This window comes from Pristiophorus japonicus, chromosome 8, assembly GCF_044704955.1.
Source record: "Pristiophorus japonicus isolate sPriJap1 chromosome 8, sPriJap1.hap1, whole genome shotgun sequence".
NCBI classification, from domain to species: Eukaryota; Metazoa; Chordata; class Chondrichthyes; family Pristiophoridae; genus Pristiophorus; species Pristiophorus japonicus.
Window position 1 is genome coordinate 72,711,091 of NC_091984.1, and position 23,471 is coordinate 72,734,561.

A 23,471-nucleotide genomic window follows, 5' to 3' on the forward strand; every position below is an offset into this window, starting at 1 on the left:
GAGGAGGGGGGGGGGAAGGGAGGAGGGGGGGGGAAGGGAGGAGGGGGGGGGAAGGGAGGAGGGGGGGGGAAGGGAGGAGGGGGGGGGAAGGGAGGAGGGGGGGGAGGGGGAGGGGGAAGTGAGGAGGGGGAAGGGGAAGTGAGGAGGGGGAAGGAAGGGAGGAGGGGGGGGGGGAAAGGGAGTCGAGTCGGGAGGAAGCAGGAGCTGGGCGTGGGAGGTAACCTTATCCATGCAGCCCCAGTGAGGCCATTCGGCCAAGGCTTGCATGCTTCGGGCCCCTCCCACACAGTTTTGGGCCCCTGGAGCTACTGCACATGCACGCCCAACTGTAGCGCGCATGTGCAGAGGTCCCGGCCCTGTTTTCAGCGTAGGGACCTGGCTCCGCCCCCTACAGCTCATGCTGCACCGCGCCCGGCTCCAGAGAATCTAAGTTTTTTTTAGGCGCACTTTGTGGTGCGAAAAACGGGCGTCCAGGTCGGGGCTGCGCCGTTCTAGGCGCGGCCCAATGTGGTAACAAGTTCCACATTCTCACCATTCTCGGAGTAAAGAAGTTTCTCTGGAATTCCTTATTGGATTTTTTCATGATTATCTTATATTTATGGCTCCTAGTTGTTGCACTCCAATCACAAGGTGTAATGCCTTCTTTTACCAGTGTAAGAGTGAAAATAAATATTAAAATAATTTTATTTAAATCATTTTAATATTCAAAACCTGTAATGTGTATTTTATTTTTGGCCCTTAAAATGTTTAAATTTATTTTTCACAACATAACATTTTTGTTTAAGTGTTTAAATTGTATTTTAATTAATTTTAAACAAGTCATGATTTTTTTTATTTCAGTGCTGTAAAAATGTATTTTAATTTCTATTCAGCTTATGGGGATTCCGTATCTAAATGGAATCCCCATAAGCATAACAGGAATCCCCTTTTTGATCACAGGTAAGCTTGCGTACTGCCTGTGCCCGTGATACGTGGGCCTTAACGCAGGCCTGCGCCTGCAGGCCCAGGATCTCTGTGGGTCCATCACCATCAGGTAGGTGCGTATTTTTATTACAGTTCAGAGGCATCTGCCCACAAATTGAGGCCCAATGTGAATGAGAGAGAGAGAGAGAATACAAAATAACAGTGGATAATCTGTGTTCACCTGACATATCATTAAGTGCTGTTGGTTGAGATATAAATATCAGCCAGGGAACTGGGGAGAACTGCGCTTCTTCAAAATAATGCCATAGTATCATTTACATCCACTTGAGGGGGCAGATGTCTCATCATGCCCTTCTGACTGTGCAGTCTGAAGGAGTACTGCACTGGAGTATCAGCCTAGATTTTGTGCGCATATCTCTGGAGTGAAGCTACATTATCACATACCATCAATTATACATTCTTGCTTCTTCGTTCGTGCACTTTCCTGCTCTTCAACTGCAGAATGAATGCTACTTTCAGAGATAACTGCATTTGCCATGTAAGTTGCATTATCAAGTTCAGCTGTAAAACAGAGGAGAGAAAACATTCTTAAAACATTAAATACAGTTGAAGTTTGTATAAAAACCTCTCAATATGCTAATTACTTTTTGAACAATGTCATATTGATACAGGTTCACATTTTTCTTCGTAGGTGTGATCAAGTCCAGAGTGACATTTTACAAAAATAACATTTAGTAGAAGTGGTGTACTATATTCTATATTGCATATGGTATCATCTGGTGGAAGAGTCAACAAAGTTGTCAATGGGTAGTGTGGAAACCAGAGCTGTACAATTATGATCTTTTAAAGTGAAACAGATGCATTACTTCAAGTTATGAAGTTTTCTAATATAATGAAGCAGATTTATGTTTTTTCTATTTCTATGATCCTAAGAATTATATAGAAACATAGAAATTTTCAGCGCAGGAGGAGGCCATTTCTGCCCATCGTGTCCATGCCGGCTGACAAAGCCGCACGGCCCTTGGTCAGCAGCCCTAAAGGTTACATATCAACCCATGAACAATGACGGAAAGGCAAAGAGCACCCAGCCCAACCAGTCTGCCTCACACAACGACGACACCCCTTCTACTGAAACATTCTACACTCCACCCCAACCAGAGCCATGTGATCTCCTGGGAGAGGCAAAAAAAGATAAAAACCCAGGCCAAGTTAGGGAGAAAAAAATCTGGGAAAATTCCTCTCCGGCCCATCCAGGCGATTGAAACTAGTCCAGGAGATCACTCTGGCCGTATTCTGTTCCCTGCAGTACTTATTATATCTGCGTCGTCCAACAAAAGGTCATCCAGTCTAACCCCAATGACCAGCTCAAGGTCCATAACCCTGCAGGTTACTGCACTTCAAGTGCCCATCCAACCATCTCTTAAACGTGGTGAGGGTTTCTGCATCCACCATTCTTCCTGGCAACGAGTTCCAGATCCCCACAACCCTCTGCATAAAGAAGTCCCCCTCAAATCCCCTCTAAACCTTCCACCTACCACCTTAAAACTATGCCCCCTTGTAATAGACCCTTCCACCAATGGAAATAGACTCTTACTATCCACTATGTCCAGGCCCCTCAATATTTTGGGCCCCTCAATATTTTGTACACCTCAATGAGGTCTCCTCTCAACCTCCTCTATTCCAGTGAGAACAAACCCATCCTATCCAATCTGTCCTCATCACTAAGATTCTCCATTCCAGGCAGCATCCTTGTAAATCTCCTCTGCACCCTCTAGTGCAATCACGTCCTTCCTATAATACAGCGACCAGAACTGCACGCAGTATTCCAGCTGTGGCCTAACCAAAGTATTATACAATTTAAGCATAACCTCCCTGCTCTTATATTCTATGCCTCGGCCAATAAAGGCAAGCCTTCTGTATGCTTTCTTAACCACCTGGCCTGCTACTTTCAGGGATCTGTGGACAAGCACTCCAAGGTCCCTTTGTTCATCCACTATTAAGTTCAATGTGTATACCTTTCCTTATTAGCCCTCCCAAAGTGCATCACCTCACACTTCTCTGAATTAAATTCCATTTGCCACTGCTCCGCCCACCTGACCAGTAGATTGATATCCTCCTGCAGCCCATGATTTTCCTCTTCATTATCAACCCCACAGCCAATTTTAGTGTCGTCTGCAAACTTCTTAATCATACTCGCTATATTCAAATCTAAATCGTTGATATATACCACTAAAAGCAAGGGACCCAGTACTGAGCCCTGCGGAACCCCACTGGAAACATCCTTCCAGTCACAAACATCCATCAATCATTACCCTTTGCTTCCTACCTCCAAGCCAATTTTGGATCCAACTTGCCACTTTGTCCTGTATCTCATGGGCTTTAACTTTCATAACCAGTCTACCATGTGGGACCTTATCAAAAGCCTTGCTAAAGTCCATATACACTACATCGTACGCACTACCCTCAGCGACCCTCTTGGTTACCTTCTCAAAAATTCAATCAGGTTAGTCAAACGTGATGTTCCTTTAACAAATCCGTGCTGACTGTCCTAATTAATCCTTGCCTTTCCAAATGCAGATTTATCCTGTCTTTCAGGATTTTTTCCAATTTTCCCACCCAAGGTTAGGCTGACAGGCCTATAATTACTCGGCCTATCCCTTCTAAACAAGGGTACTACATTAGTCCAATCCTCTGGCAGCATGCCCAAATCCACTTTTTTTTATTTTTGCTATGCTGCAAACCATTTTCTTAATTCTACGCATATCAAATTCTGAGCACAGAACAGCAGCCAAAATTACAATTTTTTTTTTTTTTTTTAAATGGAGTGATTTCATTGGTTCGATTTTTTTTATTGGGAGCAGTTTACTGACTGCTGATAAGTGATTACTTTGTTCCTACTTTCTATTAGTTAATTGTCATAAGTCTGTACCGGTTTGCTTTTTTTTTCCTGAGGCACTGAAGTATGGCGGAGAGGCACTGTTGGTGCGAATACAGGACCTCATCTCTCTTATCTGGAGGGAGGAGAGCACGCCGAGAGATCTCAGAGATGCAGTGATCATGACCATCTTTAAAAAAAGGGGACAAGTCCGACTGCGGGTACTACAGAGGAATCTCAGTTATCAGCTACTGGGAAAATCACCACTAGAGTCCTCCTCAACCGTCTTCTCCCAGTGGCTGAGGAGCTCCTCCCGGAGTCACAGTGCTGATTTCATCCCCTACGGGGCACAACGGATTTTTACAGCGTGACAGCTGCAGGAAAAATGCAGGAAACAGCACCAGCCCTTATACATGGCCTTCTTCGACCTTACAAAGGCCTCTGACACGGTCAATCGCAAAGGTATATGGAGCGTCCTCCTCGATTTCGGATGTCCCCAAAAGTTCGTCACCATCCTCCGCCTGCTCCACGACAACATGCAGGCTGTGATCCTTATCAACGGATTCATCACAGACCCAATCCACATCCGAACTGGGGTTAAACAGGGCTGCACCATTGCGCCAACAGTCTTCTCAATCTTCCTCGCTGCCATGCTCCACCTCAGTCAGTAGAACTAAACTACAGAACCAGTGGGAATCTGTTCAACCTTGGTCGTCTCCAAGCCAGGTCCAAGACCACCCCAACCTCTGTCGTTGAGCTACAGTACATGGATGACGCCTGCGTACATAGAGGCTGAATTCCAAGTCATAGTCAACGTATTTACTGAGACGTACGAAAGCATGGGCCTTATGCTAAACGTCCGTAAGACAACGGTCCTCCACCAGCCTGTCCTCGGCACACAGCACTGCCCCCTAGTCATCAAGACCCACAGCGTGGCCCTCGACAACGTGGACCATTTCCCATACCCCGAGAGCCTCTTAACAAGAGCAGACATTGACAAGATTCAACACCTCCTCCAGTGCAGCCTTCGGCTGCCTGAGGAAAACAGTGTTCAAAGACCAGGGCCTCATATTTGCCACCAAGCTCATGGTCTACAGGGCTGTAGTAATACCCGCCCTCCTGTATGGCTCAGAGGCATGGACCATGTACAGTAGACACCTCAAGTCGCTGGAGAAACAACACCAACGATGTCTCTACAAGATCCTACAAAAGCTCCTGGGAGGACAGACGCACCAACATTGGCGTCCTCGGCCAGTTCAACATCCCCAGTATTGAAGCATTGACCACACTTGATCAGCTCCGCTGGGCAGGCCATTGTTCGCATGCCAGACATGAGACTCCCAAAGCTAGCGCTCTACTCAGAACTCCTTCATGGCAAATGAGCCACAGGTGGGCAGAGGAAACGTTACAAGAACACCCTCAAAGCCTCCCTGATAAAGTGCAACATCCCCACTGACACCTGGGAGTCCCTGGCCAAAGACCACCCTAAGTGGAGGAAGTGCATCCGGGGGGGGGGGGGGGCTGAGCACCGAGTCTCATCACCGAGAGCATGCAGAAATCAAGCGCAGGCAGCAGAAAGAGCATGCGGCAAATCTGTCCCACCCTCCCTTATCCTCAACGACTATCTGTCCCACCTGTGACAGGGACTGTGGCTCTTCTATTGAACTGTTCAGCCACCCAAGAACTTATTTTAAGAGTGGAAGTAAGTCTTCATCATAGGCAGTCCCTCAGAATCGAGGATGTACCTGTTTGGTTGTGATTTGTTGGTGTTTTATGAAAGTGCTATTTAAACCTATCAGGTATAAATGTGACACACACTTTCAGATATGGTGTTGTAACTAATGTCTGCTAGATGTCAAATACAGGTACTGGTGTATCTACTGTGGTATTACACACCGAGTCAAAAATTATGCTATTGGAAGAAAAGGAGACACATGGCCACTGAAAGGATTTGGAAATAAGTTTGAGAGATGCTCTGAGATGTTCCCTTAATATACCACAGCTAGTTAAATAAATAATAAATGAATCTGTGGAGGTAACATGGGCTGGGGGGCAGGGGGTGAATGGCTGCTCATGCGCTGGGTGAAGCTAAAAGAAAAATCTGAACAATTGGTATGAGTAATTCTATTTTGCAATAAAGCAATGTGGAGAATGATGGAAAAATAACTGTTCCCTGAAATCTTTTGCACTTAAACTTTAAGAAAAGCAAAATAATTCTATTGATTATTGAAGATGTTTGTACTGCAGTTTGGTTGATTGAATTTCTATGGCTGGTAAAGCTATTCTTTTGAGTGGTGTTTTCAATTTTTTTCTTTTGGGTGACAACAATTCAATTATTATTTTTGAATCTACAAAGAATTTTTTTTTACATAACTGTGTCTGAACATTATAATTAAAAGGCAAGTGAAAACGTGATATATTTGGAATTTCTTTAAACAGTTGCATCTTAAACAGGCTGAAGGTACAATATAAATTACCTTTTTCATGGGATTCACAGTCATCATGCATCTTCCTCCTTGCTAGTGTAAGGTTGACAATTTTTCCAGTGTTTCGTAAAGCATCAATACTTTCTTGATTAGTAAATTCCTGAATATTAACTCTATCAACCTATAAAATTATACAAAACCCAGATGTCAGAATTAAATCATCCTATGTGATAAATGAAACAATCTTAAGTCATTACAACAATTTGAGGTGAATTTCTTGAAGAAAATGAATATTCCAGTGTATATTTACAGGATATAATGCATAAAATAAAAACAGCTTTACTATTAGTTATTGGTACCGAGTACTAACCAAATAGATTTTGTAATTGCGTGAAATGATACAAGCTTCAAACTTAATGGAATGGACATTTTGTAAATCAATATAACAATGTATGAAACACATTAAAAAAAACTCATCTTTGAAAAATAAACATACTGTCAAGGCGATGTGAGCAACTGGGATTTATGGTATGAAGAAATAAAGAAAACTATTTAGCAACCAACCTAACATGCAAACTACGATATTTAGCACAAATCAACACAGGTCAACCTTCACCACAATTTTATTTATCCAAGTTTCAAAGAATCATATTTCTGGTGAAGATATAAACATTTTATGTTCAACATTACTAATTTTCCCATTTCTATCCTTACACTTTGCTTAGTCGATAAAATATCAATTGTACTTGGAGCTTATTCTCTGATCTGTATTCTGAACTGTATAGAGTGGTGCAGTGCGGAATAGTATTGAATTGCCAGCAGTTTCTGTCCCAGATTTTAAATTTATCCTCTGTAACTCAACCAATATATTAGGATTTTCTCCATTTTGGCTCATTGCAAGAAGGGGCCAGAAGTACCATAATTTGAACCTATTTCAATACATTAATAGCAGGGATAAGAACTAGCAGTTAAAGAAAAATCATGAACTAATCCATCCAAATATCTATACTTTGGATAACTTATCCCACCTGTAATTTTTACTAAGAAACTTGTCAATAATAAGGTAAGCAGGCCAACACATTGGCAAAATGCTATCAATTATCTAGTGAACAAAATAGAGGCTCAGAAATCCTGGTCGGCTGCTTCCCGCAAGCGATCGACAGAAAAGGTTAAAAAAGATGCGCACCTACATGTTTCTACTGCACCGTGAGTTCCTGGTCCTGAGGCCTCCACTGACTGAGTGTTGCAGCACGTGCACGTCTGGACGTGTGCAGGGCTGGAGCTGCAGTCACATGGCTCTGGGCAGCCAATCCAGGTAAAGTATGTTCTCATTCATAATAATGGGAACTCTAAGTTGGAGTTGCCAGTATTATGAATGGGAACCCCCCCCCCCCCCCCCCCCACCCCAAAAACACAAAACTAAGAAAAAATACACCACATATTTTTATTAATTTAAATTAGTTATTTATAGATTATAAAAAAACATTTTCCCAATTTTTAATAAAGTTTTTTTAATTATGGTTTAAAATAAACTTACCATAGTGGGAGGATTTTTAAACAATAAAATGTGTTCTTTAAATTTTCTTTTATAATGTTTTTTGTGGATTTTAAAACTCATGCCTGTCAAAGTAGGCTATGCGCCTGCTTTTATCAAGTGCGAGTGTTTGCAGGACATCCGCTGGGCAAGATATGGGTAAATACCACAATCTTGCCCATGCAAATGTCCTCGCTCCCAAGATGCGGAGGATCTGTCAAGCTGGAAAAGCCGGTTTTCAGCGCATGCGCATTGTGCACTGAAAAACGACTTTTGTGATGCCTTTTGTGACACTGTACGGACCCGGGAAGCAGGAATTTCTGGGCCATAATATTGTAAGCTGGATTTGTCTACAATACAGATGTGCATATTTCAGAAGACCAGACAGCAGATTAGTCACATACAGAAGCATATTTCTTTAACAAAGGATTGCGTTTCCATTTAACTAAAAAAAAATCTCACTGGAGTATCTTGTACTGGCATGAGCCAACGCTCAAGCCTCAGTTTAACTCAGAAATTTCTGATGAAAAATTCTATCTACAATCTTTGTTTCCTAAAGCATTTAGTTAAAAGTTTGGAAACAAAATTTCAGAGGGATAAATATTCAAATATAACAAATAAATATCAGATCTTATTCAATATTTGAATGAAGAAACTGGGGTAGCCAAATACTAGGTTCATGAATATGTCTGGTTTATGTAAAGGCTAATATTGGGCAACTTCCAAGCTAAAAAGGTGCCATTTATCACAGCTTATTCAATTGGATGGGAACCAAGTTTGGATAACATTAAATTTTAATCACATAATAGCAGCATAATACACATAACAATGATGGGTGACCACCTGCTGGTATTTTCTTGACAGCGTCATTGAAAATATCTGATCAACATTATAGATGTAAGTTCACTCATCATGTAATGTCTAACAATACATTTAATATATATTCTACCAACCAACAGTTTAAATTCTGAGAGAATATGCTACAAAATAACTGAAAATAATCAATATTCTTTTGGTGGATTTATTGGTAAAATTGTTGCAAAATTTAATCATGCTCGAAAGATTACTGGGCATTGCAGAGCTTGCTACTACAAGTCTGTTCCTAATTATGCAGATCTGGGCAAATAAAGAACATAAAAGGCTCTCTATTTTGATGACTTGGTCCATTTGCAGAAATAATCTGTGTACTGATATGTTCTGTTGACATAAGATAAGGCTTAACTGAAAGCATTTTTCATATTGAGTGCACATTTAACAAAATACATGTTTCATCTGAACATAGGATTAGAGCTATTGCCTTCCAAAACATTCAACTACAAAATACTACCACTACTCTACAACCAGCTCTATCCCAATGCCAAGCAAATCCTATACTGTACCACAGATTATAACTGCAAAATCTTTACACAACTTTTGACCAAGAACAAATAACACATTAAATAACAATTGTTAAACAAACAAAAATATAAGAGTTCATTTTTTGTACAATTGGGTTGCAAAGTTACATGTAAGGAAACTAAAGAACCCAATTAATCCTGGACCAATAATTAAAAGGGATAGATGGTAACCAATTTGTTTTGTGGAATAGACTTTATTGATTATCGTCCTCTTGTCAATGGTACATCTTCACAGGTTGTACAGAATTAGTGAAACACAGGCCCAAATTGGTCTCCAACAGAATGGTCACAGGTGTTTTGACAGCAATGGTGGCAAGAGCAATTTAATGTCTCAAAAGGTTAGGCATCTCCTGTGATTTATTTTATCTGATCATTTCTTTTATCAGTTTGCCTGACTATTAAGAATAACCAATGATTCAATACTAGAAATCTAAGCAAATATGAAGAATTATGATACAAGATGAAATGTTACTTACAGCAATAATCCTGTCATGAACCTGAATACGTCCACTCTGTTCTGCAGCACTCCCTGGAATTATGCTTTTCACAAAAATACCAGAGGTATCTGAAAATTATAGTACCAAATTATTCCATTAAGTAACTTCTCCAGAAATTCTGGCCTCTTGCGCATCCCCAATTTTAATTGCTCCACCATCGGTGGCCATGCCTTCAGCTGCCTAGGCGCCAAGCTCTGGAATTACCTCCCTAAACCTCTCCGCCGCTCTCTCCTCCTTTAAGGCGCTCCTAAAAACCTACCTCTTTGATCAAGCTTTGTGTCATCTGGCCCAAATCTTCTTATGTAGCTCAGTATCACATTTTGTTTGATAACGCTCCTGTGAAGCACTTTATTTTACTATGTTAAAGGCACTATATTAATGCAAGTTGTTGTTATTGTAGTAGTAATGTATCCAACAGACCTGTCCTTACATTACATCCCACTAGTGGTTAAATAAATCATGACATGGGATAGATGTCCATGCATCCATAGATTGGCAATCCGTCGCTGCTGTTGTGCAATCCCTTGTCCGTCCCCTTCCGCTACACTTACCAATGGTTCCAAACCCCAGATTTTGTGACTGACATGTGGCATCTCCCTTGCACTCTGAACATTTATAAAATCAATGCATGGAGCCATTTTAATAGATATCTCCAAGATAGATATTTTGAATAAAAGCAGTAAGATTTTGTTTGCTCTCTCAAAAACAATTGTAAAATCTTAAACTGGAATCAAGTATTTGTGATATCTTTATTATGCGAAGGAGTATGACAGTCAAAGGAAAGCTGAACATGTAAACAGGCCATCACTGGCCAGGAGTGGAAAATAATGCGCTTTTCAAAATCGATGGCATCTCTACACTCCAATCTATACATCCAAAGTGGTTTTCAAATGGCTGAACAAAATTAGTGGGCAGCGCTCACGCTTGCATAGCTTCTCATCTTGTTCTAAGTTTCTTGGTTTAGAGGTTTTGTGATGCAAAAAATCAAGAAGCTCTAATGTAGTCTCTGGGATCTTACACTGGTAAAGTGGGCCAAACAAGCTTTATCCACTTTATTGTGCTACAACCCAACCAGTTCTGCCTCAGCAGCAATCTAAGAGGTCCCAATTATCACCAGCATCATCCTTGGAAAAAAAAAAGCCTGTGTTTCCTATAGGAAACTGTAACTCCTATAGGAAACTGTATCTGTAGGACAGATCACTTTTCTGTTGAGAAAACATCTCCGACTTGAGATAATGGACAAATCGAAGAAAATTGACTTGCATTTATATAGTGCATTTCAAAATCTCAGGACATCCCAAAGCCAATGAAGTACTTTTGAAATGTAATCATCACTGTAATGTACCCAGCACCCAATTTACATACAAGCTTCCACAAACAGCAATTAAATAAATGAGATCATCTGTTTTTAAAGGTGTTGGTTGAGGGATAAATGTTGGCCAGGACACCAGGAGAGCTCCCCTCCTCTTCTTCAAATAGTGCCGTGGGATCTTTTACTTCCACCCAGGATGGAGTTTAAAGTCTCATCCGAAAAACACATCTCAGACAATGCAGCACTCCCTCAGTACTGCACAAGTGTGCCTAGATTATTCGCTCAAGTCTCTGCAGTGGGGCTTGAATCCTTTTGACTCAGAGTGAGAGTGATAGCTTTGAGCCACGACTGTCACTGGGTTAAGTTGAAATGCAAGATGTTCCAAGGAAAGCACCACCATTGAGAGAGATGTACATAGAACCAAAAGCTGGAATACTGGAAATGACACTTGATCAGAAATGGAAATTCATACATAGTACAGGTACTATCATAGCAATAACAAGGTGCTAGAGCTGCACATGATCAATTGAGTGTAAAAGGCCAGGAGAGTGCAGAGTTTAGCCTCAGGAGTTAATGGAGCACTGAAATGTTCACTTATTTATTTTGCTGTATTTTAACTTCAGTTTAACCTCATTTGTTTTTCAGCTGTTGAATACTAGGAACCGTATAAGCATATTTAGGGCCTCACCATTGAGTTTGAACAGGCAACATGTCAGTTAATTGGTTACATCATTTCTATGCTTAGCTTTCCTCTTTTAGGTGTTTTTTTCTGTAGCAGCAGGCTATTGTGCAAGTTAAAACAGTATAAATTTGAGTTTACGAGCAAGGGACCAGAGGAATGCAAAAGTCCAGGGAGTGTAAACGTTTTACCTCAGTGGCTGTTCAGCTTTGAGGTGAACTGGTCTAAAATCATGTTGTGTTAGATTTTATTAATAAAATATAGTTTAGTTTAGTATATGGGAAACCACAAACTTGTCATATACCAGTACCTTCAGGATATGAGAGGACCTGGATGCTTCATGTGCCCAGAATGGGAAAATTAACATTACTGAGCAGGAGACAAAAATGGGAAGATTCTTATGTACTGAAGGGTTCTAGGAATGTGCATTCCAGGTGGTCACTCTTCAGGCACAGGAAGGGAAATGGGTAACTATCCATCTGGATAGGAAGAGAAGGCATGAAGCAATGCATGAAGGTATTCTACCTGTGACAATGACAACAACTTAATGGAGGTCAAACATGAGCAAAACACCTTGAAGCAAGCAGTTCGTAAAAAGAGATGACGTGCAGAAATGTAGTAACAATAGCGGATTCCACAAAAAATAGAATTGACAAGCACCATTGATGGCTATGGCTTCAACTGCCTAAGCCCCACCCTCAAATTCTCTTACACCTTTGACTTTCCATCCCACTCTTTTAAAAACCCTCCTGAAAACCCACCTCCGACCAAGCTTTTTCTCACCCTTCCGAATATCTCCTCTTTTGGTTCAGGCTCCATTTTTTCCTTCTGCCCCTGTGAGGCACCCTAGGATGTTTTCTTATTTTAGAGTCACTATATAAATGCAGGTTGTTATTGTTAAAAGTTTTTTTTTATAAAGCAAATCAGAAGGTAGAGAATCAGAAAGAAGAGGAATTAAGAAGAGCAAGTTTGCCTAAACACGAGTTAGGATTGAGTGAGCTATAAATGAACCAACAAAGTATTCAAAACAAAATTGAAGAGTTAGAAGCATTAACTATAGATGATATAGTGACTATAACCAAGATATGGCTATGGTTTGGATAATACTGGAAATTTACTATTCCTTATTATATTTTCAGGAGAGATAAAGATGGACAAGGAAAAAGGGAATGGAATAGCAGTATTAAATTAATATTTTACGACAAGACTAGAATGCAAAGATGTTTTAGGAGGTAGTGCTGAATCCATATGGATAGAATTAAGGAATAGGGAGGGAATCATAGAATAGTTAACAGCACGGAAGGTATTCATTCGGCCCATCGAGCTCGTGCCGGCTCTCTGCAAAAGCACTTCAGCTAGTCCCACTCCCCTGCCCTTTCCCCGTAGCCCTGCAAGTTCTTTTCTTTCAGATATTTATCGAACTCCCTCTTGAAATCCAGGATTGAGTCTGCCTCTATCACCCTTGCAGGCAGTGCATTCCAGATCCTAACCACTTGCTGCACAAAAAAGCTTTTTCTTATGTCGCCTTAGGTTCTTTTGCCAACAACCTTAAATCGGTGTTCTCTGGTTCTCGACCCTTCTGCCAATGTAACAGTTTCTTTCTATCTACTCTGTCCAGACACCTCATGATTTTGAGCACTCCTATCAAATCTCCTCTCAATCTTCTCTGCTCTAAGGAAAACAACCCCAGCTTCTCCAGTCTTTCCACATAACCGACGTCCCTCATCCCTGGAATCATTCTTGTAAATCTTTTCAGCACCCTCTCCAAGGCCTTCACATCCTTCCTAAAAGTGCATTGACACAATACTCCAGTTAAGGCCAAACCAGTGTTATATCATAATTTCCACACTGTTATACTCTATACCTGAAGCCCAGGATCACCCAAGGTTTTTTTTAAAACTGCTTTTTCAACCTGCCTTGCCACCTTCAATGATTTATGCACATTTACCCCTCGGTCTCTGTGTTCACGCACCCCCTTTAGGATTGTACCCTGTAATTTATATTTCCTCTCCTCATTCTTTCTACCAAAATGAATCACTTCATACTTTTCTCCTTTAAATTTCATCTGCCCCGTATCCGCCCATTCCACCAGCCTAGCTATGTCCTCTTAAAGTCTATCACTATCCTCCTCACTGTTCACTATATGTGCAAGAGGGAGATAGTACAATTCTCAGTGTGCACATCTCGCCACCAAACAATGGAGGTGAGCTAGAGAAGGAGATTTGTAAACAGTTCAGGAAGATATGCAAGAACAATGGGCAATAATTGAGTGATTAGAACAGTCCCTAGACTGGGATAAAGACAATTCAAGTGGTCAAAGTGGTGAACACTTTTTAGATGGCATCCAAGACCACAAAGACCAGAAATACTACAGGACCGAGGGTCTAGCAAGGAGGAAGGAACTGAAGGAAATCCTCAGTTAGGAAATTGTGTAAGGGAAATTGATGGGATTGAAGGCCGATAAATCCCCAGGGGCTGATAGTCTGCATCCCAGAGTACTTGAAGTGGCCCTAGAAATAGTGGATGCATTGGTGATCATTTTCCAACATTCTATCGACTCTGGATCAGTTCCTATAGATTGGAGGGTAGCTAATGTAACCCCATTTTTTTTAAAAAGGGAGAGAAAACAGGGATTTATAGACAGATTCGCCCGACATCGGTAGTGGGGAAAATATTGGAATCAATTATTAAAGATTTAATAGCAGTGCATTTGGAAAGCAATGACAGGATCGATCCAAGTCAGCATGGATTTATGAAAGGGAAATCATGCTTCACAAATCTTCGAGAATTTTTTGAGAATGTAGAGTGGACAAGGGAGAACCAGTGGATATGGTGTATTTGTACTTTCAAAAGACTTTTGACAAGGTCCCACACAAGAGATTAGTGCGCAAAATTAATGCACAGGGTATTTGGGGGGGGGGGGGGGTAATGTAGTGACGTGGATAGAGAACTGGTTGGCAGACAGGAAGCAAAGAGTAGGAATAAATGGGTCCTTTGCAGAATGGCAGGCAGTGACTTGAGGGGTACCGCAAGGTTCAGTGCTGGGATCCCAGCTATTCATAATATACATTAATGATTTAGACGAAGGAATTGAATATAATAATATCTCCAAGTTTGCAGATAACAGTAAGCTGGGTGACAGTGAGCTGTGAGAAGATGCTAAGAGGCTGCAGGGTGACTTGGACAGGTTAGGTGAGTGGGCATATGCATGGCAGATGCAGTATTATGTAGATAAATGTGGGGTTATCCACTTTGGTGGCAAAAACAGGAAGGCAGAATATTATCTGAATGGTGACAAATTAGGAAAAGGAGAGGTGCAACGAGACCTGGGTGTCATGGTACATCAGTCATTGAAAGTTGGCATGCAGGTACAGCAGGCGGTGAAAGCAGCAAATGGCATATTGCCTTCATAGTGAGGGGATTTGAGTATAGGAGCAGGGAGGTCTTACTGCAGTTGTACAGGGCCTTGGTGAGGCTACACCTTGAATATGGTGTACAGTTTTGGTCTCCTCAGCTGAGGAAGGACATTCTTGCTATTGGAGAGTGCAGCGAAGGTTCACCAGACTGATTCCCGGGATGGCAGGACTGACATATTAAAGACTGGATCGACTAGGCTGATATTCACTGGAATTTAGAAGAATGAGGGGATCTCATAGAAAGATATAAAATTCTGACGGGATTGGACAGGTTAGATGCAAGAAGAATGTTCCCAATGTTGGGGAAGTCCAGAGCCAGGGGTCACAGTCGAAGGATAAGGGATAAGCCATATAGGACCGAGATGAGGAGAAACTTCTTCACTCAGAATTGTGAACCTGTGGAATTCTCTACCACAGAAACTTGTTGAGGCCAGTTTGTTAGATATATTCAAAAGGGAGTTAGATGTGGCCCTTACGGCTAAAGGGATCAAGGGGTATGGATAGAAAGCAGGAATGGGGTACTGAAGTTGCATGATCAGCCATGATCATATTGAATGGTGGTGCAGGCTCGAATGGCCTACTCATGCACCTATTTTTGATGTTTCTATGTAAAATAGCATCTAGTACCAAAAAAAGAGGTAATGATAAATTTGTACAAGGTAACAGTTTACAGTATAATTTTGGGAACCACATTAAAGAAAGAAGACGAAAAATATTAAGAGCAGACAGTGTAAATTCAGCTCAAGGAGACTCTTAAGCTCTTGGGCCTACTTCCACTGGAGCCAAGGTTAAGAAAGTTTTATTGAGGTTTTTAAATTGATGAAGGAACTCGAGAGGATAAATAGGGAAAGACTATTTCCTCTGGTTGGGCAGGCAATGATGCAGTGTCCTTAGTTTAAAACTGTCACTTTTAGTGAGGAGAGGTTTGGAGAAATGTATTTATGCAAGTTGTTAGGAGCATGGAATTATTTTCCGCAAGACAGAGGACATCTCATCTTTAAGAGAAGAGTAGAGAAACATTTGAACCAGAGAGAGATGCAGGGCTAAGGGGAGACAGCAGGGTAGTGGTATTAGTTTTGGATTGTTCTAGCAAAGAACCAACACAGAATGGCCTCCTTCTATGCTGCACACCTCTGTGGTTTTGTATCTTTGTTTTTGATTTATAATTCTTTGGATTTGTGAACTCACCACCATGAGATGCACCAACATAACCAACAACTGTAATGCCCAGGCTTTGTCCATCTCTCTTGAGTTCAATGTCATCAATATCATAAACATCTGCAGTAATCTACAAAAATCAAAGAACATTTTACCAAAATATATGGTCAAAATATACAAAGAGATTGTTTATCAAAGTACACTTCTAATCAATTTGACTGTTTAGCAGAATTATGCAAGTGAAACAATTATCTTTTCAAGGAAATCCCATAAGCAACGAAAGATTTAATAATCTTAAAATCGGAGATAGATAGATTTTACTGGACAAGGATATAAAAGGATATGGAGTTATGATAAATCAGCCATTATCTCATGAATGGTGGAGAAGGCGCGAGGCTCAATGGCTTACTCCTGTTCCAATGTCCGAGGTCCCTATCTAAGGCCTAGCAATTAAGAGTCTGAATCTAGCTTTTCAAGTAGTTTAGGATAAGAGTTCTGCAAACAAGTATAGATATTTTTATCCTTGTAGAGGAAGTCCTACCACTAATACGTTATTCAGTAACTAAATAGCTGAATTCCTTTTTCTGAATATTGATCTTGTTTAAAAATTTTTTTATTTAAACATTGGATACGGATGACACTATATGAATATCTGGCTGAAAATGTAAGAAAGCTAAATAAATTTCAACCGATACAATTATCGGTTTAGGTAATTGATGTGGTCAGTTGAACTGTGCTAATTCAGCTATTTTCCACCATCTCAGAAACTCCTTATAGCTGGTGCCCCTCCCAAGATATCATTAGCGCTCACTGATTTAACAAAAAAGAGCAGATTTAAATTTAAATTTTAGTAACAATTTAAAAAAACATAACTTTTCAAAATGCAAAGAAAATTCAAACACTGTTTATTTTTATTTTTTAAATAGGAGTCTTAAATCAGATTTCCGTCCCTTTCACCATACTAGGCACCAGATGTCTGGAAATTAGGGAAATAAAAGGAAATAAGAGATTGGATTGGAATATTGTTCTTTCATCTCTGTGACCCAAGCTCAAATTCAGCACAAAAATAGAATGGAAGATGTCTATTACAGATCAAAAACAAAAGTGGCAACGTAACACTGCAGGCAGGTCCTGATCCAACTCCCGACCATGGCAAAGCCAGGAGGGATGGGACCGCTTCTTACAAATACACTCTCATTGTTTGATTTTCACAATGGATGTAATACAATTCCAGTACAGTAAAAAGGCACTGCATTGCCTGGAAACTTTCCAAACTTACTTTGGAAACTGTTGAGAGAAACAATGATCCTGCTTATGATCTCAAAACATTAAAAACTATGCATCCAGGGAGCAATATTACCTATAATTTTTTTTTGGTGCATGGACCCTTGAACTGACTGCATGGCCCATTCAACTTTTCGCGTGTGCACTGTTATTTACACTGAAAAGCAAGTGAGCAGCCTGCGCGAGACTTCCAGACTGCTGTGCGGGAACATTGACTGAGGTAAAATTCCGTGCAAATCAGAAGCAGAGCTCTGGTCTGCTGGTTGCACATCACACCCTGCAGATCCAGATCTGGAGGTTCAGATCTGTAATATAATGGCACCAATGACAAAAGTCCACATAGCGTAATAGGCTACAAATACATTAATTGCAAATCTCACTCCAAGAGACTGTAAAATATGTCAAATGGAAAACATCACACCAATGTGGAAAGAAACAGCATGTTCTACAATACAAGAAAAATAAATTCTAGTTATATAACATTTCCATCCTCAAAACATCCCAAAATGCTTCACAAGCAATGCGTTATTTTGAATTGCAGTCTCTGTTGCTTTATAGATAAACATGGAAGGCAATTTGTGTACAGCATGGTCCCACAAACATCAAATTAGCTGTTGATCTTTTTTGGATTGTTGTTAAAGAATGATTAGAGAATGTTTTAAAGGAGGCATCACTTAAGCAAGGAGGAAAAGAAGGGTGGAGCATAAGTAGTTTCAGCATAAAGTATTCTCCCCATAAGTGGATTTTTTTTTTTTAAAGTTGAATTTACAATATATTTTCCCCCGAGAGGAGACATTTCTATTTCTGTCCATCAAAATGTAACCTAATGCTTCCAGTGATGTCATGGCCCAGCTAACAGCCTGAAAAAGTGGCTCTGGATGCCAAGATTTTACATAAATCTTGCCAACAGAATTTGGCGAACGTTAAAAGGCACAGTTTCATCTCAACATGCATAGTAAATACAGAATAAAACTGTCTCTCTCACCTGTAAATAAAAACAGGGATCCAGAACTCATCAACCCTTTCCCCACCGTTCACAGGCCTCGGGACCAAATGCTGACAGCTGCCAGTAGTGTGGATCTACTGCTTCAGCCTCCTGTCCAACACCACAAGACAGTGTTTTCGCCTCCAAACATCACCACTGCAGCTAGCCAACTCTAACCAACTCTTTGAAGTCCAGCTGTCCATGGTACTCCTTTATGCCAACTCACCAAAACCCAGAGAGAATTCTACCTCCTACACCAATGCATATCTCCAAGTGAGCACTTCCAACAGGGGCACTCATCTCAGAGCGAGCAGATTCTGCACTGAACAATATTTCTCAGTTGGGGGAGAAACGAATATTCCATCCCACTCCACTGGAACATTAAAGGGTATAAGACGCAAAGAGTAAGGGAGCAGAATTAGATTAGGTGGATCACGTGGAGAAAAAGACCAGCACATACTTGATGGGGGAAATTATCTGTCTGTGCTGAAACATTTTATGATTCCCTTTATAAGAACACTCAAAATCACCAACAGATCCAGTGCTGGACAAAACAGCTGGCAGAGAGAAGGGAGTCTCCAAAAAAATGGCCGATGGATAGTGGAGGATCATTTTGATGGCACGCAGCTAGTCCCCAATATCAAAACATGGACTTGGAGAAACAAGTGGAATTCACCAGCAACAATTTACCCCCACGCCCCTGCAATGCCATTAATCCGGGAAGGAAGATATACAGCCCCAAACTGTGGTGGCAAGCATCACTGGATACATACCTGTCATGGTGGAAGCAATACAAACACTTGAGCCACCCACCACTGTCAGCATTTCACTCAGCCCCAAGCGACACAAGAACATAAGAAATGGGAGCAGGAGTAGGCCATTCAGCCCTTCGAGCCTGCTCCACCATTCAATAAGATCATGACTGATCGTCTACCTCAACTCTACTTTTCCACACTATCCCCATATCCCTTGATTCTCTTAATATCCAAAAATCTTATCGATCTGTCTTGAATATACTAAATGTCTGAGCATCCACAGCCCTCCAGGGTAGAGAATTCCAAAAATTCACAACCCTCTGAGTGAAGAAATTTCTCATCTCAGTCCTAAATTGCTGACCCGTTATTCTGAGACTGTGAACCCTAGTTCTCAACTCCACAGCAAGGGGAAACTTTCTCCCTGCATCTACCCTGTCCAGCCCTGTAAGAAATCAACTCTCATTCTTCTAAATTCTAGGGAATATAGACCTTATAGGATAGTTCCCCCATCCCAGGAATCAGTCTGGTGAACCTTCGATGCACTTCCTCGAAGGAAAGTACTCAGGTAACGAGACCAAAACTGTACACCATACTCTTGGTGTGGTCTCATCAAGGCCATATACAATTGCAGTAAGATTTCAAAACTCATACTTCAATCCTTTTGTAATAAATGTTAACATACCATTTGCTTTCCTGACTGCTTGCTATACTTATATGTTCACTTTGTGATTCGTGTGCAAGGACATCCAAGTTGCTCTGAATACCAATCTCTCACCATATAAAAAATATTCTGCTTTTCTATTTTTTCTACCAAAGTGGATAACTTCGCATTATATTACATCTGCCACCTTATTGCCCACTCACTTAACCCGTCTATCACACTATAGCCTCTTTGCATCCTCCTCACAACTTATTTTCCCACCTAGGTGGTTGTCATCAGCACACTTGGATATATTGCACTTGATCCCCTCATCCAAGTCATTAATATAGATTGTAAATAGCTGAGGCCCAAACACTGATCATTGCAACAGCCCACTAGTTACAGCCTGCCAACTTGAAAACAACCTATTTATTCCTACTCTGTTTTCTGTGCATTAACCAATTCTCAATCCATGTGAATATATTACCCCCAATCCCATGAATCCTAATTTTGTGTAATCACCTCTTGCATGGCGCCTGTTAGGTTAAAAAGACTTCTCTTCCTCAAGGTGGACTCCCTGATATAAGGAATCGACACCCGCCCTCTCGCATAGCGACCACGGAATCACTCAGACGAAAACTTTGGTTCAACCGGTTTTATTCGAGCATGCTGAGGAAGGTGCCGAACACTTCTTAGAACAAAGGTTTTCAATTACAGTTATACATTTGTGCGGCCCTCCTACAAAACCACCGATTGGCCTACTGCTCAGACTGGCTCCGAGTGGTTCTCCCCCACCTGTCCATCCCCCATCACATGTCATCTTTTTGGAATGTGTTATTCAGTGGGTATCAACTTTGCCTCAGTTCCTCATGATGTGTGAATTGACCTTGCTTCCCAGGGTTTGCTATCTTTCTAGACTATTGACTCTCCACTGCCCTTGGTGGATGCGTTATTCAGTACTGAGTGTATGTTTTCATCTTCTATCAATTTGTGCTAAGGATCAATGCAGTGTTGACTACTTATGATTCCTCAGAACCTCCTAATACTGATAAGCCTTACAATTCAGTTCGGGTATCGGTTTTCCACCCCTTACAGCGCCTTATTGAATTGCTTTCTGAAATCCACTGGTTCCCCCCTCATCTACCCCGCTAGATACAATCTTTAAAAAATCTTAAAAGATCTTTCATAAATCCGGCTGACTCTGCCCAGTGATTTTCCAAGTGCCCTGTTACCACATCCCTATTAATGGATTCTAACATTTTCCCTACTACTGACGTCAGGCTAACCGGGCTCTAGTTCCCTGTTTTTTCTCTCCCTCCTTTCTTGAAAAGCGGGGTTACAGTTGCTACCTTCCAATCCACGGGGACCGTTCAAAAATTTAGGGAATTCTGGAAGATGAAAACCAATGCAACTATCTCAGTAGCCACCTCTTTTTAAAAACCTAGGATGTAGGTCATCAGGTCCGGGGGATTTGTTGGCTTTTAGTCCCATTAATTACTCCACTACTATTCCTTTACTAATACTAATTTCTTTAAGTGCCTCATTCTCACTAGACCTTTGGTTCCCTACTATTTCCAGAATTTGTTTGTGTCATCTTCCGCGAAGACAGATAAAAGAAAAAAAAACATACTTGCATTTATATAGTGCCTTTCACGACCACCGGATGTTTCAAAGTGCTTTACAGCCAATGAAGTACTTTTCCAGAGTCGTCACTGTTGTAATGTGGGAAACACGGCAGCCAATTTGCGCACAGCAACTCTCAAACATCAATGTGATAATGACCAGATAATCTGTTTTTATATGTTATGTTAAGGGATAAATATTGCCAGTACACCGGGGATAATGCGCCTGCTCTTCTTTGAAATAGTGCCATGGGATCTTTTACGTTCACCTGAGACATACAAAGTATTTGTTTAATGACACTGCCATTTCCTTATTCCCCATTATAATTATTTCTGTCGCTGCCTGCAAGGGACACACATTTAGTTTCACTGATCTCTTCCTATTTACATACCTATAGAAGCTTTTACAATCTGTTTTTATGGGCCCAAGTTTCCACATGCGCCTAGAATGGCGCAGTCCCGACCTGGACGCCCGTTTTTTGCGCCACAAAGTGAGCCTAAAAAAATCCTCTGTATTCTCCACCTACCTGCAGGTCCTCTGGCCCTCGGCGCAGCCAGCACAAGCTGTGGGGGGGCGGAGCCAGGTCCCTGCGCTGAAAACAGTGCCAGGATCTCTGCACATGCACGCTACAGCGGGCACGCAAGTGCAGTAGCTCCAGGCGCCGAACTGTGTGGGAGGGGCCCGAAGCACACAGCCCCTAGCCCTGGCTGAATGGCCTCACTGGGGCTGCGTGAATAAGGCTCCTCCCACGGCCAGCTCCTGCTTTTCCCCCCCCCCCCCCCCGCCTCCGGACCAGACCCGAAACCCGCTCCCCCCCAGCCTCCGGACCAGACCAGACACCCGCTCCCCCCCAGTCTCCGGACCAGACCAGACACCCGCTTCCTCCCCCCCCCCCCCCGGACCAGACACGACACCCGCTTCCCCCCCCCCCCCCCCGTGGGGTTTTTATTCCTCGAGAATGTATATTCGTTGGGAATTATGAATTATTTCTTTAAATGTTTGCCGTTGCTATCTACCATTATCTTTTAATCTAGTTTCCCAATTTTTATTCCAGTTTCCAGCATGGGCTCAACAGGCCAAATGGCCTCCTCTGTGCTGTAATCATTCCATGATTCTTTAGCCAACTCACCTCTCATGCATATGTAGTTTGCTTTGTTCAGATTTAAGACCCTAGTTTCAGACTTAACTAAATCACTCACAAACTCAATATAAAATTCTATCATATTATGATCCCTGCACCCTCGAGGCTCCTTTACTCCAAGGTCATTAATTAACCCCGTCTCTTTGCACAATACTAGATCTAAAATAACCTGTTCCCTAGTTGGTTCCTCCACATACTGATCTAGAAAACTATCTTGAATGCATTCTATGAACTTGTCCTCTGCATTATTACTGCAAATTTGGTTTGTCCAGTCTGAATAAAATTAAAATCCCCATGGTGACTGCATTATCCTCGTTACATACACTTCTAATTTTCTGATTTATAGTGTGCCCGGTACTGCAACTACTGTTAGAGGGCCTATAAATTACTCAGTGGTTTTTTGCCTCTTGTTGTTTTAGCTCCACCCAAAGTGATTCTACATTGTTTTCTCCCCGAGCCAAGATCCTCTCTCTCTACTGTCTTTATACCATCCTTTATTATCAGGGCTACCAATCCCATCCATCTCTTTTAAAAGTCAAGTATCCTAGAATATTTAGTTCCCTATCTTGGTCACTCTGCAACCACGTTTCCGTAATGGCCATAAGATCAAACCCATTTCATTCTGTGCTATTAATTCATCTATTTTTTTTTGCATATGCTTCGCACAGACATCGCGCCTTCAGCTTTAAGTTTCTTTCTTCTATTTTCCCTGATGTTACCTTTAAGTTCTGTCGCTTCCTAATTCGGCTTATTTTTACCCACATCACGACTCTGTTCTATACCCTTGACATTTCTCTTACTGCTTTTGAATTTACCCTTTCCTGA

The 23,471-nt window shown here is 41.4% G+C and overlaps 1 protein-coding gene across 1 annotated transcript in view; it reads right to left on the reverse strand.

Annotated features, from left to right (window-relative positions):
- patj (PATJ crumbs cell polarity complex component) overlaps positions 1 to 23,471 on the reverse strand; it is a 446,032-nt gene that overhangs the window by 395,355 nt on the left and 27,206 nt on the right. The window contains exons 9-12 of the mRNA XM_070888230.1: positions 16,249 to 16,348; positions 9,633 to 9,721; positions 6,277 to 6,406; positions 1,369 to 1,485 (exon numbers count right to left, since the gene is read on the reverse strand). Coding sequence (XP_070744331.1) covers positions 1,369 to 1,485; positions 6,277 to 6,406; positions 9,633 to 9,721; positions 16,249 to 16,348 — 436 coding nt within the window. The remainder of the gene's footprint in view (positions 1 to 1,368; positions 1,486 to 6,276; positions 6,407 to 9,632; positions 9,722 to 16,248; positions 16,349 to 23,471) is intronic.